The 18,613-nt window shown below is 40.4% G+C and overlaps 1 protein-coding gene across 2 annotated transcripts in view; it reads left to right on the top strand.

Moving 5' to 3' along the window:
* Nucleotides 1-68: 68 nt before the first annotated feature.
* The window catches only part of ENOPH1 (enolase-phosphatase 1), a 35,465-nt gene continuing 16,920 nt past the window's right edge, over nucleotides 69-18,613 (top strand). Inside the window, exon 1 of one of the 2 annotated variants that reach the window (XM_033410015.2) lies at nucleotides 69-361. Coding sequence is in view for 1 of the 2 variants with exons in the window: in XM_004282176.4 (XP_004282224.1) it covers nucleotides 307-390 (84 nt within the window). In the remaining variant the exon portion in view is untranslated. Of the gene's footprint in view, nucleotides 391-18,613 lie in introns of both variants that reach the window. The other variant, XM_004282176.4, reaches the window with a different exon arrangement.

Raw genomic sequence — 18,613 nt, 5'->3', positions numbered from 1 at the left:
GTCGGTGCCATTACCTCTCCCCGCCCCATCGGAACCTCGCGAGGACCGCCCCATTTCCCTGCCCACGTGGTCTAGGCCTCCAGGCCCGGGCAGCTTGCGAGTTCAAGGTCCCTGTGCTGCGGGTTTCTCTATTTTCAGGGGCGCCGACGTCTCCTCTCCGCCTCGTGCGTCAGGCCGCGCGCGGTTGTGCGCTCCGGGACTCTTTTCGGGGCTGTCGGAAGCCCAGCAGTTTGCTGGGCGCAGCCGGCACGGCCCTCCGCCCTCCCTACCAGTAGGCCGATTCTCGTAGTAGCAGCCGGTGGGGAAATGGTTGTGCTTTCGGTGCCTGCCGAAGTCACTGTGATCCTGTTAGATATCGAAGGTACCACAACCCCGATTGCTTTCGTGAAGGTGAGGGGCGGAAGGGAGCGGGGAAGTTACTTGTGCTTTAAAACAAAAATTTTAAACTATTGCAGACCTTGCACTAGAGACACGAGGCGTGGGAGAAACGATGTGGCTTTGCAGCGGCTCTGGGATGGGAGGAGGTAGTCTGCGGCGGATTGCGGGGATGCTTTTACTCACCGTCTTCACCTTCCCGCGTCCCTGCCCTCGGTTATTTGCAGGTGGGAAGGGATGGAGGTGGTGGTGAAGAAGGGCCGAGGAGGGCAGGTACGCCGCAGCAAGGTGAAGCGTTGTGGGCGCCGCCCGCCGGGCAGGTGTGCGCCGCGTCGACTCGCTGGTGAGCTTCCGCCTTGTGGCGGGTTGGACCTGGCGTGGCGGCGGCCGCGATCTAGTGGTCCTTGAGGCTTCTAGTCTAGTAAAATGGGAAGGCTGAAGGATGAAGATGACTTTTCAGGTACCCCTGGTGATAGGCGGTAATGGTTGCTCTTGGCCCTTTCCCACTCCTGCTCTTAGTGGCCGAAATGCACACTGTATGTTACTGGACTAGGCTAGCAAACGTCTAGATTCCGTTCATTTTCTTCGAAAAACCATGGAAGCTTAAAGTTCTTACCAAAAGCCTTCCTCCTAGGATGTCAGTGCTAACCAACACTTGTCTATACCTAGTTCACAAACTTACAACTTTGCATTAGAGCAGGTTCCTTTTATATATATATTGTATTTGCCAGGATAAGTAAATATCAAATATTAATATAATTTTTTAAAGAATTCCTCGGGCCTGGTCTTCTCTTATTTGACTTCTAGAGGTTTAAGATAAAAGTATTCACTAGAAGTGCTTGCGTGCAGTAATAACCGAGAAAGGAGGGAAAGTACAAAGTAGGAAAAATAATAACTGCTTTCTTGTAGTTTTCAAAGATAAAAAGGATTCCTCATCTTTGTGGTTTATAGTCTACAAGTCACTATCTCCATTCTGGCTTTCTCTTGCCACTGTTATCAGGAGACCAGGGATAATGACAGGACAGGTAGTTGTTATATGGCATATGTAGCGTTCTTGGAAAGTTGATTTAGGGAGTAAGATACCTCATGCAAATCAATTTTGTAACAAAACATTATGTGTCTCTTTCACCTTTTTTACCCACTATGTCTTCTGTAAGATGACACGAGCCACTTCTTGGAATCTTTGTTTATGAAAGACTTATCCTGAGATTTTTCTGAGAATAAAAATGCCTTGATGATCTAAATAGATTTTTTTTGTTTTTGATTTGTTTCTTTGGTTTTGTTTGGCTTGCGGAATCTTATTTCCCCGACCAGGGATCGAACCCAGGCCCCTGCAGTGGAAGTGTGGAGCCCTAACCACTGGACCGCCAGGGAATTCCCAAATAGATTTTTTTTTTTGGATTTGACACCAGACTGCCAAAAAATGATTCGGGGTCTTGTTTAAAGGGTAGTTTCTTGTGCCTTGTTCTATAATCTGTTATTATTTTTATTAATATTAATCTATTACAATATAATCGTCTGTTAGTTTGTTATACATTAATTTACCAAAACCAGTGTTTCTAAAAGTATGTTCAGAAGAACATTATGTTTGTGTGGCTGTTTTTAGTAATTATGCAGAAAAGGTTTCCATTATTAAATCCACTTTGGGGGAATGTTCTATATGTATTCAACCAGGTTTCTTTATTGCACGCCTTCTCAGAGCCTTTATATCATGTACACACTTGCACACACACACACACACTGTGAGCCTTAAAGAGACTAGCATGTCACAAATTTACTTGAACCAGAAAAACTTTTACCAGAGTATCTCTATCTTTTTGAACACTTTTTAAAGAGATGCTAAGTTATATGCTTCTTGGACCTCTGAGCATGGAGCTGGGAATTGGGCGATGTTTGTTCTACTTGGGCTTTATTAGTCACATTAGGTGTGTGAACTTGTAGCCCTCCTTCCTGTGGAATGGTGTAAGGAAACATTGAGTAATGTATACCTGCAGCTTGTATACTTGACTCATCCTCAAAAACTTGGTGAGGTGTGTGTACTCTTTGCATTTTACTGATAGGAAACTAAGGCTCTGAAAAATTGAACAGTATGCCTGGGATTTGAAACCAAATTGTCTGACTCAACTCTTACTCTTTCCATTATTGCACTCGATCTCTGAAATGGGAACCACAGTGCTCGTTCCATTTTCTTTGCCTGGCCTTGTGGGTGTTAAATGACACAGCTGGTATGAGAGCACTTTAATCAGTAAGAAGTACCATAAAAGTATATGGCAGCAAATTTCAATATACACCACCTCTAGGTGGTAGGTATAAGAGTGAGCCCTTGGAACAGAATAACTATAGTTGAGTCTCACTTTATCTGGGGGGTTGCTTCTACAGTCAGCGTACACTGTGAAAGTTGAGTATTTTCAAAAATTGCCCTTGAACTACCCTTAGGAAATCAGTTCTCTTTGGAGATTGATTCCGTCTTTCAGTAAGTCATATGCAGCCATTTTTCCTTCAGGGTTGAAACGTATCCCTGCTTCTTCCTTTGAGTATCAGAGGAAGTTGGTTTGGGATTAGGTGATGTAGATGAAAAATATATTGTGTCAAACTTTAGCCTCACAATGAACCATTCATGCTGTAAGAGACACTGAGGAACTGAGAGACTGTCCAAGGGAACAGAACACCTTCATTGAGTAGAATGGCAGACAGATTGCCAGCTCTGGTTATGTGTTTTTTTTTCCCTTTCTCTCTCTCTCTCTCTCTCTTTTTGCTGAGCACTTAGAGTTGAATGTGTATATGATGCAACTTAACTATATAAGATGACACTAACAGTGCTGGATATCTTATGGGATACCATAGAATCCTCCCAGTTTGGGTGCTCTGAGGACAGGCTGTTGCTCTATCAGGGCATGCCTTCAGCCTTTGGGCTCCGGGCAACAATAAACAATGTTTTTACTTCCTGCTATTATGTCTTATTTTCTTTGGTCAAATTTCTAGAAAGTGAAGGGTTCCTAGCTTGGATCATCTAATCAGTGTCACAACCAGCTAATTAATTTCTCATATGAATCAACTGATGCCTGGAGGGATATCTTTGTGAGGATCCTCACAATGTGTTGGGGACAGAGCAGCAATAGATGGTTCCCAGTGCATGCGAGTCCTCAAAGCCACCAGCCCACTGCAGGACGTGTGCCTCTGGAGTTTTTCTTTTCTTTTCAAGCGCTAACTTTAATTCTCTACAGTGGTGATCTCCCAACATTTTTTGGTCATTTACATCATCAGCAGAATTGGAGCAGGCAGGCACTACCAATAGAATTTATTGTGTACACATATTACTGTACTATTAAGTTGTAAAGTAAATTGGAATTTAAAGATGAGATTTAAATAAGTGTAAATGAATGTTATTGTATTCACTTCCCTTCTCCCCTTGAATCATCTTGCATGCACCTCACAGAGCCACTGCTTGATCTTTGTCTGTGTGATGTAATATTCATTTTCTGACTTTGTGCATTGTATTATTCCGGTGTTTTTAGTCTGTAAGCTATGAAATAACACCATTACCAGTCCTTGGGGTTATCCTGTCAAGAACCTTCAACTATTGTTTTTGAGTTGGAGAAAATGGTGTCTTGTTTCTGAAAACGCTCTATAATTTGGTGCCTTTCCTGCCATTACATGTCAAGTTAGTACATGTAACAACAGTTGCGGCAGTTATGTTCTGTGAAGTTACCGTGAACGCCATCTTAGCAAACACTGAATCATTGCCCCTAGAGAAAATGCAGGGTTTGGTTCCTGTGAGCCTCTGGTCACAGCATATTTGTCAGCTGATCAGTACATAACCTTGTTTTATGTGTGTTTCTGTTTGCCTTATCTAATATATATCGTTGATCCATTAACATTGAACTCACTGCCAGTAGCGCTATAGCTTATGCTTTAGCGAAGCTTATGTAACACATGTGTTTTCTCTGTAAGGCAGCTTTCTTGCCTTTAGGAACACTAGACAGCACTTTGCTTGGGGACCATTTTAAACTGCACACTCACCAACAAAAAGCACAAAATGCGAAAAATGTGGTGCTAAGTAGACCATGAAAAGGGTACTTGTTTAAAATATGAGAGGTGAAATAAGAAGGCAAAGCATCCATACTGGGAACATGTGCATCTGGTTTTTCACAATTTTAGCTGTTCTGCTCATGTATGTACCTGTCCTCAAAAAATTGGGAAAGTGCAGTGAGTAATGATTTTGGGGTTATAAATAAGTTTTAGTGAGTAGGAGAATTTGCAAATACAGAATCTTTAAATAATGAGGATTGGCTTCGTAGAGTAGTAGTTATAAGGATGGGCTTGGAGACTGCAAGTCTTGATTAGCATTCCGGCTCTTCCCTAAATGATCTATGGCAAGTTAGTTAATGTCTCTGAGTCTAGGTACATATTCCCTCAACTGTACTTTGGGGATATCCACCTCATAAGGCTACTGTGAACATTTAATGAATGTTTAGCCCTTGAAAAAACTTTATAAAAATAAATATATTTCCATCACTGTAAGGTCGGATCTTAACAAACGGCACCGCGAAACAGAGGAAAGCTTCAAGTGAACTTTATTAGGGAGCGCTCCCGGGCGAGGTTCACTGGTCCGAGAGAAAGGGGCCAGAGAAGTCGCACCCGGGCGAGGGTTGGGCAAGATTTTATAGGGGAAGAAGGGAAAGGGGTGTGGTGAATCTGGGAGGGCGCAGGGTATTCCTTATTTGGTTGTCTTTTCGGGTATCCTGGGGGACCGTTAGTCCCGCCCCTCAAAAGGCGGGAAGGCTGGGCTGGTTTCAAAGTCCCCAGAACTGGGTGGTCCGGAATGTCTCCAGGGCAGTTTCTGGAACTGGGTGGTCCGGAGAATTTCGGTCTGATGCAACCTGTGAATCTGATTGTGTTACCCTGCCTCGGGCCAGTTGGCCTTACAATCACTATTTCATCCACCATCTCAACAAATCTTGTCAGGAGTAGTGGGCAGGGGTACTAGCAGGGGCGGGGGCATGTTTTTCACTTATGCCTTAGGAAAACTTTTTGTGCTTGGAAATAAAATCTTTGTAATAATTAAGAACCTCTCATTAACTGAAAGTATGAATCTGATTAGAATATTTGTCCCTAAAATATAGTAAGTGGGTCATGGTGAGTACCCTTGCCAATGGCTCTTTGTGCTTCTCAGACTTGAATGTGTTTACAAATCATCTAGAGATCTGTCTAAAATGTAATTTCTGATTCAGAAGATCTGGAAAGGAACTTTTTTTTCATTTTTAATGACATTTATTGTTTTCTTTCTAATTTTACAAGCAATATGTGTTCATTGCAGACAATTAGAAATACATAAAGCATAAAGTAAAAATTAACAATCACCCATAATCTCCACCCCCCCAGAGATAACCATTGTTTGCATTTTGATGCATTTCCTCCCAGTGTCTACATATTGTTTTAATGGAAGTATAATTGACCTACAATATTATGTTCCAGGTGCACAACATAGTGATTAGATATTTCTATACATTACAAAATGATCACCGTGATATGTCTAGTTACCATCTGTCACCATACAAAGATATTACAATATAATTGACTATATTCCTCATGCTAAACATTTCATCCTCATTTATTTTGTAACTGGAAGTTTGTACCTCTTAATCTCCCTCACCTATTTCACTAATCCCCCAACCCCCTCCCCTCTGGCAACCACCTATTTCTTCTCTGTATCTATGACTCTGTTGTTTTGTTTGTTCATTTGTTTTTTAGATATGTGAAATCAGATGGGATTTGTCTTTCTCTGCCTGACTTACTTCATTTAGCAAAATACCCTCTAGGTCCATCCACTTCACAAATGGCAAGATTTCATTCTTTTTTATTGCTGAATAATGTGGAACAGAACTTGATGCTGAATTTCGTACAGGTTCCCAGGTGATACTATGGTCCATGGACTGAACTCTGTAGTTAGGCTTTTTTTTTCCTCTTAATAAATCTATTTTATTTATTTATGTATTGGCTGTGTTGGGTCTTCGTTGCTGCACATGGACTTTCTCTAGTTGTGGCGAGCGGGGGCTACTCTTTGTTGCAGTGCACAGGCAGTGCAGTGCACATTGTGGTGGCTTCTCGTGGCAGAACATGGGCTCTAGGCACATGGTCTTCAGTAGTTGTGGCACATGGGTTCAGTAGTTGTGGCTCTCGGGCTCTGGAGTGCAGGCTCAGTAGTTGTGGCACACGGGCTTAGTTGCTCCGCGGCATGTGGGATCTTCCCAGACGAGGGATCGAGCCTGTGTCCACTGCATTGGCAGGCGGATTCTTAACCACTGTGCCACCAGGGAAGTCCCTGTAGTTAGGCTTTATACAAATTCATAAGTTCTACCTGTGCCGAGGTCTGTTAGCACTCCTCTTTTCCAGTGGCTCAGAGGAGGTGATAGAGCAGCCCAAGGGTGTAGGTGAATTAGGGGAGGTCTATCATTAACAGAACCAAAACCTCTCAAAAGTCAAGTAAATTGATAAAGGAGAGCAAGATGATGAAATAAACTGGTAGACAACAAACCATTAAGCAAGTGGCCACTTCCCCAGCTTTTGCAAGTTGTCTTCCAGAAATTGAACTGTAAAAACAACTTTCTTAATAATAGAAATAGAAAGGAGTTATGTGTACTTATAGGGAAGCAAGATAATAGGCCTGAAAATTCCTGACAGATCTCCAAAATTCCTCTGCGGCTCCCTCTTCTCCCTCACTACCACCATCTTATGTCATTTTCTAGATAATTTGTTAGTAGAAACATTTCACTGAATGTCTGTACAACAGGGACCTGAAGAATAAGGCTCTAAGTGTCCTGGCAGATGGGCAGGTGAGTAGTGCCTTGCTTTAACCTGCTGTATTAGTTCCTGTGGCTGCTGTAACTAACTGCCATAAGTTTAGTGGTTTAAAACAGTACAGATTTATCATCTTACAGTTCTGGAGGGTCACAACTCTGAAATAGGTCTCAGTGAGCTAAAAGGAAGGTGTTGGCGTGGTGTGTCCCTTCTGGAGACTAGGGGAAAACTCTTCCTTGCTTTTCCAGCTTCTAGAGGCTACCCACATTCCCTGGTTCTTGGGCCCTTCCTCTGTCTTTAAAGCCAGCAGAGTAGTATCTTCAGATTGGTCCTTCACTCTCTGACTTTGACACTCCTACTTCCCTCTTTCACTTGCAAGGACTTTGATTATATCAGGCCCAACCAGATAATCCAGGGTAATCTCCCCATCCTGAGATCCTTAATTTAAATCATGTCTTTAAAAACAGCCCCTTTTGCTGAGTAAAGTAACATAGTTATAGGTTTTGGGGATTAGGAACATGTACATTTGAGGGTAGGGGGCAGTTTCCTCTCTGCCACACTTGGCTAGCACCAACATTTCTGACTAACAGATCCCTTTACAGGTTTTTGGCTACATCAGAGTTTGGCTTTATAGTAGCTCCAGTTTTGTCTTGAAATTTATTATTTATGGTACTGGATAGGATCTATAAATTTTTTTAAAAATTGACAGTTTTTTTTTTTTTTTAAAGATTGTGTTTCTCTTAAGGATTGTGGTGGTGTGGAGGTTGGTAAAGACAGTGTTTAAGGGACTGGAGTTTTACCTTAAAGAAAAAGATATTTGGCAAGGTTCGAACAAGACTAAGGGAAAAGAAGAGATCACAAACTGAACGTTCTGTGTTAGAAAATATGAATTAAGCAGACAAATCCTTGATCCTACAAATAATATTTATTTGAAGTAATTGAAAATCAAAATGATAAAGATATTGATTCAATTAACAGCAGAATCATGTTTGTATGCTTTTCTGACATTTGTTTAATGAATTTCTTTGGAATATCTTGATATTTTATGTTAAAGCACTTTTAGAAATAGCTAATACATTCTCGATTGTTTAACAATACTTGTAATTTACTCTTTTATGTTCTCTTATATTCTAACGATATATTTTGGAAGATAATAATCAAGAAATGTTGAAATTGACATTTTTTTCCTCATGAAAACGGTTATGTTAATTTTATGGTCTTTCTAAGAAGAGAGCTTGTGTTGTCTGATAGTATCTCCCAACTTTAGTTAAATATCCATTTGGTAAGTTTTATCATTCTGCTTTCAATATGAAACTGCTAGAAGACTACCCACAAGGGACAGCAACCACAAGCTTGCTTCCACTTGTGCTGTTTATTATTGATGCTAGTAACTGTAATTGTGTCATCTTCCCTGGCTTCATTCAGTCTAGGGATTTAGGCTTTTTCATCTTCAAGAATGGGGTAGTAGGATCTGTCATGCTTGTAAGGTAGTGATGAAGATTGAGATAGAGTGCAAAAACCTTTGAAAAATATAAAGCCCTGTAGAAACACTGATTATAATGCAGGAAATATCAGACTGTTTGGTGGAGACAGAAAGTGCTTGTGAAGGGTCATTGTGGAAAAGGGGGAACTAACATTCACTGAAACCCGCTGTGATTACCTCCGCCTCTGTTCCTTATGACCCTGGCCAGATATAAGTTAAGAACGAGATGCAGAACTTGGCTAACCTCAGAGAACTTGAGGAGGCACTGGAATGGCAGGACTGCCTTGATAAGTAGCTGTTGATGGGTTGATCAACATTCCCCAAACCTTCCCAGTTGCTCAGGATTCCTAAAGGGAGATATACCCATGGTGGTATGTGAGAGGAATTTTGTTGATTCAACTTGAGACAAGGGGAGGAGCCTTTGGAGAATCACTGTATTGGGTCTGAGTATATCATGAGGTAGATTAGAAAACACCTCCGGCCTTAATTTCTGGTTTCTTATTCGTCTACCGCCTTCCGTATCATGGCACTTGCATAATCTTTCCAGCCTAATCAATCTTCCCTTCTTCTCCCTCACATTTATTTGAATACCTATCATGTGCCAGGCTCTGCTAGGCAACCAAAATCCTTAAAGATGCTGCTGCCATCCTTAAGGAACCTAGTAAGGAAGACAGGAACGTTAACAGGTTGTCTTTGCACCATCAGAATCCTTTGTGGTTTCCTGTTGGCTCAAAGATAGTTTCAACTCCTCAACTTCAGTGAATTGGGTTTTCCAACTTTCTATTCCTCTATTTCTTTACACTTTTTTTTTAATAGCTGAACATGCCCATTTGGGTCATGCCACACTTTCGTGCCACCACCATTCCTCCAGCTTGGGATGTCATACTTTTTCCTCTCCAAGTGCAAGTTGGTTCCATGTACTTATTAATTTAAAACATATTTATTGTGTTAGGTTATGGGAATACACAGGCAAGACCTGCTTCTGCTTTCACAGGACTTCTGTTTAAGCAGGAATTTCAAAATCCTCTCTCTCCCTCCTTTGCAGGGCCATGTATTTGCCACTGTAGCAGATGCTGCCTTGTGGTGGTGTCTGTGTGTGCTGTCTTCCAGCGATGCTGAGAGAGCTCCTTAAGGGCAGAAAGCAGAGCCTGGCATAGTACTTGCACATAAGGCATTCAGCAAATGCTTGTTGATGGTGATATGATGCATTCCAGAATGGGCCTGGGAATGGCTGGTATTGCTTCTCCCACTTCTGCTATCCCTGCTATTTCAGATTTCCTCAAGGTGATACTTTTATCTTATTTGCACAGTATGCAATTTAACTGATGTATTTCTAGAGTCTCATTAGAATATTCATTGACCCAAGATTTCTAAAACCTCTTAGTTTTAGAGAAAGAAGTCAGTTAACAATGGAAATTAAAAACCATAAAAAAATTTTGATTAACAATTAAATTTAAGTATTTAAAGAGCTAAATATGTTATTCTGTGGAAACTTGTATCTGTTAATGTGAGCATAGAGGGAAGTGTTTTTTCCCCAAAATTTTTCCTCAAAAATTAATTCACACTTGTTATGAATTGCAAACATTACAGAAGATTTTAGTGTAGAGAATGAATGCCCTTTCTGCTCCTACCACCCAGCAATAGTCATTAAGAGTTTGGTGAACATTCCTCCTGATTTTTTTCCCTATGCATACAGTAAAGTCACTTAGATCCTTGAAAGAAATGTAGTCATATTGACCCCCAAAAAGGTACCAATTCTAATAAATAACCCCTGTTTTGAAAATACATAGATAAGCCTTTATCTTGCTCAGATAAACTTTTAAAGGATATCCTGTGTTTAGCTCTGAAAAGTCCTACCTTGTCTGATGGTTCTTAAAATTTTCCATCCTTACAGCTCACCCCATGTCACCCCTTCACTAAAAAAAAAAAAAGTATTCTTTTTACAGTAAAAGCTTATTTTTGTATAAAACTTTAGATTTTCACATTTATTAACTCACTTAATTTTCAAAATTGGTTTTGGTTCAGGTAGGGGTCATAAGAGGGGTGGAAGCCAAGCCACCCTGACCCTCTTGCACCTGGTTCTCCATCACCTTTCTGCATTGTGTGGAAAGTTGGTAGCTCTGTCCTCAGAGGCCCTACTGGAAACTCATTGGACCCTTCCCAGGGGACTCCATTTCAGAAGCATGGATTTCTTTTCAAACACAGAATTCTTTAATACAAAAAGGGTTCTTTGTCTTCTGGGTATGTACGTGAGCGGTTCATTTCTTAACTTGATTTTCTTTTCAATGATTCATTATGTGACCTTCTAACAAGTTCCTTTTCTTAAGTCTAAAAAGTGTGGAGCTGATACCCTTTACTGAGTAGAGAGAGACTAGCACATGTGGTTTGGAAACTAGTGGTAATCCTGGCAGTGGGGCCTGGGTGGGACTTGAGAGAGGAGCTCATGGTTAGATCGGCGCTTGGCAGCTAACGTGGTGTGCTCCGAGAGGCTGGCTGACTCCTGCCCCAGACCTTGTGTGGGTCCAGTAAGCTAATTAGATCCCTTTTCCTGGGATGATCGGGTTCTGGGGATCTGACTCTTCAAACTAAAAAAAAAGACCTGTTTGATAAACTATAACCATAGTTTCTTAATTTATGCTTAACTTTTATGTGCCTTTGTGAAATGGAGGAAATAAGGGCACTTGTTTCATAGAGCTATTATAAGGATTGAAATGACATAATTCAGGCCATTCATTAATCAATTCATTGAGTAAATTTGGAGTGCCTTGGGAACAGTGGCAGATGTGAGAAGTGATAAGATTCTGGATGTATTTTGTAGGTAGGGCTAACTCATTTGCTGATGAATTGGTTGGATGTGGCATGTGAGAGAAAAAGGAGTCAAGCACGACTCTAAGGCTTTTGGCCTGAGCATCTTGGCAGGATGGAGCTGCCACTTACTGAGCTGGGGGAGATGTGGGAGGAGTAGGGTTAAGGGCTAGAAGCAAGAGTTGAGTTTCAGACATCCAAGTGGAGATCTGGGGTAGGCAGCTGGAAAAAAGCAGTCTGGAGTTCAGGGAAGAGGTCCAGGCTAAAGCTATGGATTTGAGGGTCATCAGCAACAGATGGTATTTAAAATCATGGATTAGATGAGATCACTAAGGATTGACTGTAGAATGAGTGCCTGGAATAGTGAGGGCTTAGTCAGTGTTGGCAGTTATTCCCACTATTACTACGATTACTCATATTATTCCTACTTATTAGAACTGTTACAGAACTGCCAGGTGAACCAAAATCTCTCATTCTTTTTAGTACAAATCTCTTTGAGAAAAATGGTATTAGAAGTTTCTGTAGAGAATATATTATCAGTATCCAGGGATTTGGATGATCCTAATGAGTTGTGCTCCCGGAAGTCATTCACCCCCAGAGCTGGATAGGCTCAGGCATTAGAATTCAGTAGACCTGGGGTTGAGTCTAGGCTTTACTTTGTACCAGCAGTGAAACCTTTTTTTTTTTTTTTGGACAATAAAATGATTTTCTTTTATCAAGCAATATTCTGTTAAAATAAAACAGCATTCAAGGAATTTAATGTAACCCAGTAACATACTTCATATTAGCATTCACCCTTAAAACATGTGGCATTATTATACAGTCTTCAAATGTACATCATAGTCATTTAATCTGTCATGTCTTATTAGAATCTGCTTTCAAAAACGGTGATGTTCCTAATTGGAAATACAATATTGATTATACGATGAATAAGCCAGCTGTAGTGGGCTGAATGATAGCCCCCCAAAAGATATCCATTTCCTAATCCCTGGAACCTATGAATGTTAACTTACTGGAAAAAAGGAGTATTGACAGAGATGGAGAAATCACCCTTGATTATCTGGTGAGCCCTAAGTTCAATGCCAAGCGTCCTATAAGAGACACAGGGAAGATAGATGCACAGAGAAGGAGGAGGCAGTGTGAGCACAAAGTCAGAGATTGGAGCGATGCAGCTACAAGACCAGAAAACGGAAGCGGCGAGGAATGGAACCTCTCCTGGAGTCTTTGAAGGGAATCAGGCCCTGTCAACATTATGATTTCAGATTTTTGGCCCCCAGAACTGCAAGAGAATGTTTATCTGTTTATGTTTATCTGTGATGTTTATCTGTTGTTTTCAGCCTCACAGTTTGAAGTCATTTGTTACAGCAGCCATAAGAAACTAATACAACACTATTTAAGAGGTGCTTTTGGGCTTCCCTGGTGGCGCAGTGGTTGAGAGTCCGCCTGCCGATGTAGGGGACACGGGTTCGTGCCCCGGTCCGGGAAGATCCCACATGCCGCGGAGCGGCTGGGCCCGTGAGCCATGGCCGCTGAGCCTGCGCGTCCGGAGCCTGTGCTCCGCAACGGGAGAGGCCACAACAGTGAGAGGCCCGCGTGCCAAAAAAGAGGTGCTTTTTTCAAGTTTAATTATTTTTAAACAATATGAATGATAAATAAGAACTTTAAAGAGCTCTCCTTTTTTTTCCATGGGCAAACCACATACATTTATTTGATTGGATTTTAGATTTTTGATTTTTCAGATCAGCCTCTTCTATTAAATAGCATCATGATTAAAAATGTACAATAGACTAAGATGCAGTCTGGAAGACGAACATATAAAAAGGAAAATAGAGATCACCATATCTTAACCATTCGGTAATTGCTCAACAGTTTAGTGTATTTTGTCCCAGTATATGTGTTCTACATATATATTTTCTGAAGTTGACCCTATTCAGTATAGAGTGAAACCTTTTTGAGCCTCAACTTCTTCATCTATTCAAAGGGGTCACCTTGCAGAGATGACAGGTGGATTCAGGGAAGTAAATGTCAGTTTCTTCCCTGTCTTCTCTGCTCATAGGGACTTGGACTCCATCCTAGAGCCAGTCAGGGTTCCCTCTCTGCAGCTCATGAGATACTGATATTCTTTCTGTCTCTGTGCTTCTTTTTAAAACCTTATGCCAACTACTAGCCCCTTGTAATGATAACCTTCCTTTGTGAGATGTGAGTCATTGCAATTAATTAGATTATAGTTTATCTTTCTTGAATTACAGTTTAATCTTTTTTTTTTTTTTATTGTGGTACGCGGGCCTCTCACTGTTGTGGCCTCTCCCGTTGCGGAGCACAGGCTCCGGACGCGCAGGCTCAGCGGCCATGGCTCACGGTCCCAGCCTCTCCGCGGCATGTGGGATCTTCCCAGACCGGGGCACGAACCCGTGTCCCCTGCATCAGCAGGCGGACTCTCAACCACTGCGCCACCAGGGAAGCCCGAATTACAGTTTAATCTTCTTAATGTGATTTAGAAGACACTTGTCTTATGAGCAACACATTTTATTAATTCTTTTTGAATGCAGATGATGAAATCTAATGTTCATTCCTTAAACGCTTCAGCTTTCAAAGGGGAACGGTTATGTCTCTGCTTACCCCTTGAAAATAGGGACAGCAAAGTTATAATTTCTGAGCCCCTGTGGCCCTTTGTAGCAGCCAGAGCACCGAAACTTCTTTTTGGTAGCTCCTAGTATGGTCTTCAGGAAGGATATTTAAGGAGTAATTCTAATACCACAACTGCTGAAGCACTCTGATGGATGGCATGAGCCACTCCAAGAAGTAGTAAATTTTCCATTGTTAGAAGTGTTCAAGCAGGTACAGATTTCCGGTTATGAAACAAATAAGTCACGGAGATGTAATATATGACGCAGTGACTAGAGTTAATGATACTGTATTGTATATCTGAAGGTTGCGAAGAGAGTTAATCTTAAAAGTTCTCATCACAAGAGAAAAACTTTGTTTTAACTGTGTCGTGATTGATGTCAACTAGACTTATTGTGATCATTTCACAATACATACAAATATTGAACCAATATGTTGTACACCTGAGACTAATATAGTGTTATATGTCAGTTATATCTCAATTTAAGAAAAGACTATACTGATTAAACGTAAAAGCTTCTGCACAGCAAAGGAAACCATAAACAAAATGAAAAAACAACCCACAGAATGGGAGAAAATATTTGCAAATGAAGCTACCAACAGGGGATTAATCTCCAAAATATACAAACAGCTCATGCAGCTCTATGTCAAAAAAAGAAGGAACAAAAAACAACCCAATCAAAAAATGGGCAGAAGATCTAAATAGACATTTCTCCAAAGAAGACATATAGATGGCCAAAAAAAGCACATGAAAAGATGCTCAGCATCACTAATTATCAGAGAAATGCAAATCAGAGCTACAATGAGGTATCACCTCACACCAGTCAGAATGGCCATCATCAAAAAGTCTACAGGGCATTCCCTGGCAGTCCAGTGGTTAGGACCCTGCGCTTCCACTGCAGGGGGGATGGGTTCGATCCCTGGTCGGGGAACTAAGATCCCACGTGCTGTGTGGCACAGCCAAGAAAAAGAAAAAAAAGTCTACAAACAATAAATGTTAGAGAGGGTGTGGAGAAAAGGGAACCCTCCTACACTGATGGTGGGAATGTAAATTGGTACAACCATTATAGAGAACAATATGGAAGTTCCTTAAAAAACTAAAAATAGAACTACCATATGATCCAGTAATCCCACTCCTGGGCATATATCTGGAGGAAACTCTATTTCGAAAAGATACATGCACCCCAGTGTTCATAGCAGCACTGTTTACAATAGCCAAGACATGGAAGCAACCTCAATGTCCAGCAACAGGTGAATGGATAAAGAAGATGTGGTATATATATGCAATAGAATATTACCCAGCCATAAAAAAGAATGAAATAATGCCATTTGCAGCAACATGGATGGACCTGGAGATGATTATACTAAGTGAAGTAAGTCAGAAAGAGAAAGACATCATATAATTATCACTTATATGTGGAATCTAAAAAATGATACAAATGAACTTATTTACAAAACAGAAATAGAGTTACAGATGTAGAAAACAAACTTATGGTTACCAGCGGGGGAAGGTGGGGAAGGGATAAATTGCGAGATTGAGATTGACATATACACACTACTATACATAAAGTAGATAACTAATAAGGACCTATTGTATAACACAGGGGACTCTACTCAATACTCTGTAATGACCTATATGGGAAAAGAATCTAAAAAAAAGTGGTTATATGTATATGTATAACTGATTCACTTTGCTGTACAGGAGAAACTAACACAACACTGTAAATCAACTATACTCCAATAAAAATTTTTTTAAAATCTTTAAAAAAAAAAAGACTATACACTTTCATTGTAGAACTAAATATGTCAAAAAAAAGGGGGGGTTTCCCCTCGGTATCTCATGACCCAGAGAAAACCTTTGTAAACCTTTATGTCCATATTCTCTTAGATTTTATCTGTTAGACATTTCCGAAAATACGATTATGTTCTATTTTTTATTTAGAGAATGTGATTTTTTTTTTAATTAATTAATTAATTAATTTTGGCTGCGCTGGGTCTTCGTTGCGGCGTGCGGGCTTAGTTGCGGTACGTGGGATCTTAGTTCCCCAACCTGGGATCGAACCTGGATGCCTTGAATCAGGAGCATGGAGTCTTAACCACTGCACCACCAGGGAAGTCCCAAGAATTGTGATTTGTTCTTAAGATCCATCAAGCTACTTGATTTTCCTTTGCTTTTTAAAAAAAATAATTAATTTTTGGCTGTGTTGGGTCTTCGCTCCTGCGTGCGGGCTTTCTCTAGTTGCGGCGAGCACGGGCCATTGTGGTGGCTTCTCTTGTTGTGGAGCACAGGCTCTAGGCACACGGGCTTCAGTAGTTGTGGTGCGTGGGCTCAGTAGTTGCGGCTCACTGGCTTTGTTGCTCCGTGGCATGTGGGATCTTTCCGGACCAGGGATCGAACCCATGTCCCCTGCATTGGCAGGCGGATTCTTAACCACTGTGCCACCAGGGAAGTCTGTTCCTTTGCTTTTTATCCTCTGAGATTAATACAGAAATAATAGCCCACCAATATTGCCTTTGTGTTGTTTAATTTTCTGGCTGGAAAAATATTAAGTTCTCAAATACTATAAATCATTTGCGCTGTGTGGTTCCTTTGGAAGCCTTTTAAAATAGTTTCTTTAAATAGCAGTAGTATTACCCATTACTTTTTTATTACCCATTTTCTTCAAAGGAGACTTGAGTAAATATTATAGCAACAATTTTATTTTTATTGATTCTATGACATTTTCATTAAAACAGCCACTTGACCATAAAGCAAACCCATATTTGGACTTCTGAACATTTATGAGGCAACTTCTTTAATTAGATCGTCAGAAATATTGTAGCCCTAATGGAGCTTTTTCAGAATGCTGTCGTTGAGCTGTGTAGAATAATAAATTTCTGCTTGCAGAGTATCCCATCTAACATTTAGTGGAATTTAATCGTAGTCCCCTGAAAGACAAGTACTCTCATTTAGTTCTGTAGCCTTTTGTTATATGTATTACTGTAACAACCCCATAGGTGACTGGTGAACTAAAAATATTTACATACTTATAGAATCCTGGGTTTATTGTAGCATTTTTACATACTATAGAATTCTGAAATTATCTATAAATGGATTATAACTATAACTGAAGTTAAAGTATTTATCATCACAGTTATTTCTGGAATTAATTTTAAAGCCTGAAAATTTTCAGTGGGCAGGTTTGGGCAATAAGTACTAACTTTAAAAAGTCTATTTTTAGAGCATTCTTACCTGGTATCGTAGTACATATCAGGCTATGATATAATTATTGGCTTTTAAAAATAAGCAACTTGAAGGCATTTTTTTTGCATGATAGATGCTCAATAAGTATGTTTAAAGAATGGATAAAATCTTCACAATTTAGTTATTTGCCCCATGTACTTTTATGTTATGCAGTAACACTTTTGCACTAAAATGGACTGTTCGATCTGCTAGCATGCCAATTCCAGTTATACTAAGTTCAAGCTTCATTGCCTGCCTTTGTGTATTAGTGCAGAGGGGAGTTTTATGGATAGAGGAAAGAGGCAAATTGGATGACCAGGAGTTCTAAAGTAATTTCTAATTTCTAAAGCTTTTCCTAAAAGTTTAGAATTGTTTGAAATCTTAACCTTTTATTTCTGTGAGTTCTCTGAGGAGAGGGTCTCTGGTTTATAACTCTGTTATCAGAAATGTCTGGCACTCAATAGGTCCTCAGTAAATGTTGAATGAATGAGTTGGTTGTCTTTGTGATTTATCTCTGGGGACTTCTCTGCAATTATTTATCACTAAATTGGGGTAAAGGTGATGCTTGCCCAGTTTAAATGTTTGTGCTGGAGTATATAATTAGTGGTAAGGTACTGGGTGCTTTCATCTGATTATCTCTAATGACTGCAGTGACTGCTTGGTATTGTCATTGCCGTTTAGCAGATGAGAAAACAGGCTCAAAGAGGATAAGTTACTTGAACACAGCTAGTAAAAGACAGAGGTAGGACCCCAGCCTGGCATGCTGCCTGTAGTCTGTACTCTTTATCTGCTCTCCCACAGAGATTAAGGACCTGGGCTCTCAGGATTAACAGGCTCTTCATGAATTGTTCTTGGTACCAGTAAAGCTGGATATAGGAAATTCAACTTTGTGAAGCACAAAGTAAATAATACAGCACTGCATGCGTTTAGAAATTTTTTGAGTACTTCAGCTCTTCAGTTACTGGGTGGCCCTGAATCTGACCAAAAGTTTTCCCTGGGGAATATTCCAGTTGCTTAGGAGTTGGGGAGTAATGGAGGCTGGCCGCTGGAGGAGAAGGACCAAATGAGAAAGGTGTAGGACGAGGGATCAAAGGTGGCTTGTTTGTTTTTTAATTGTAACCCATTTAAAACAAGCAAGGATAAAGATTAATGTAATGACTATGCACCGACCACAAAGCTAATTAAACCTTCATATTATGTTTGTTTCAGATCTTAAAGAAATAGAACATTACAGCTATAACCGAGTCCCTTAGCACATCCCATTTTGTATTAGACTTTTATTCATATGTTAGAGTTTATATTCA

The sequence above is a fragment of the Orcinus orca genome, chromosome 4 (genome assembly GCF_937001465.1).
Source record: "Orcinus orca chromosome 4, mOrcOrc1.1, whole genome shotgun sequence".
In the NCBI taxonomy this organism is placed as follows: Eukaryota; Metazoa; Chordata; class Mammalia; order Artiodactyla; family Delphinidae; genus Orcinus; species Orcinus orca.
The sequence above is the reverse complement of the archived record's forward strand: the minus strand, read 5'-3'. Positions and strand labels throughout refer to the sequence as shown.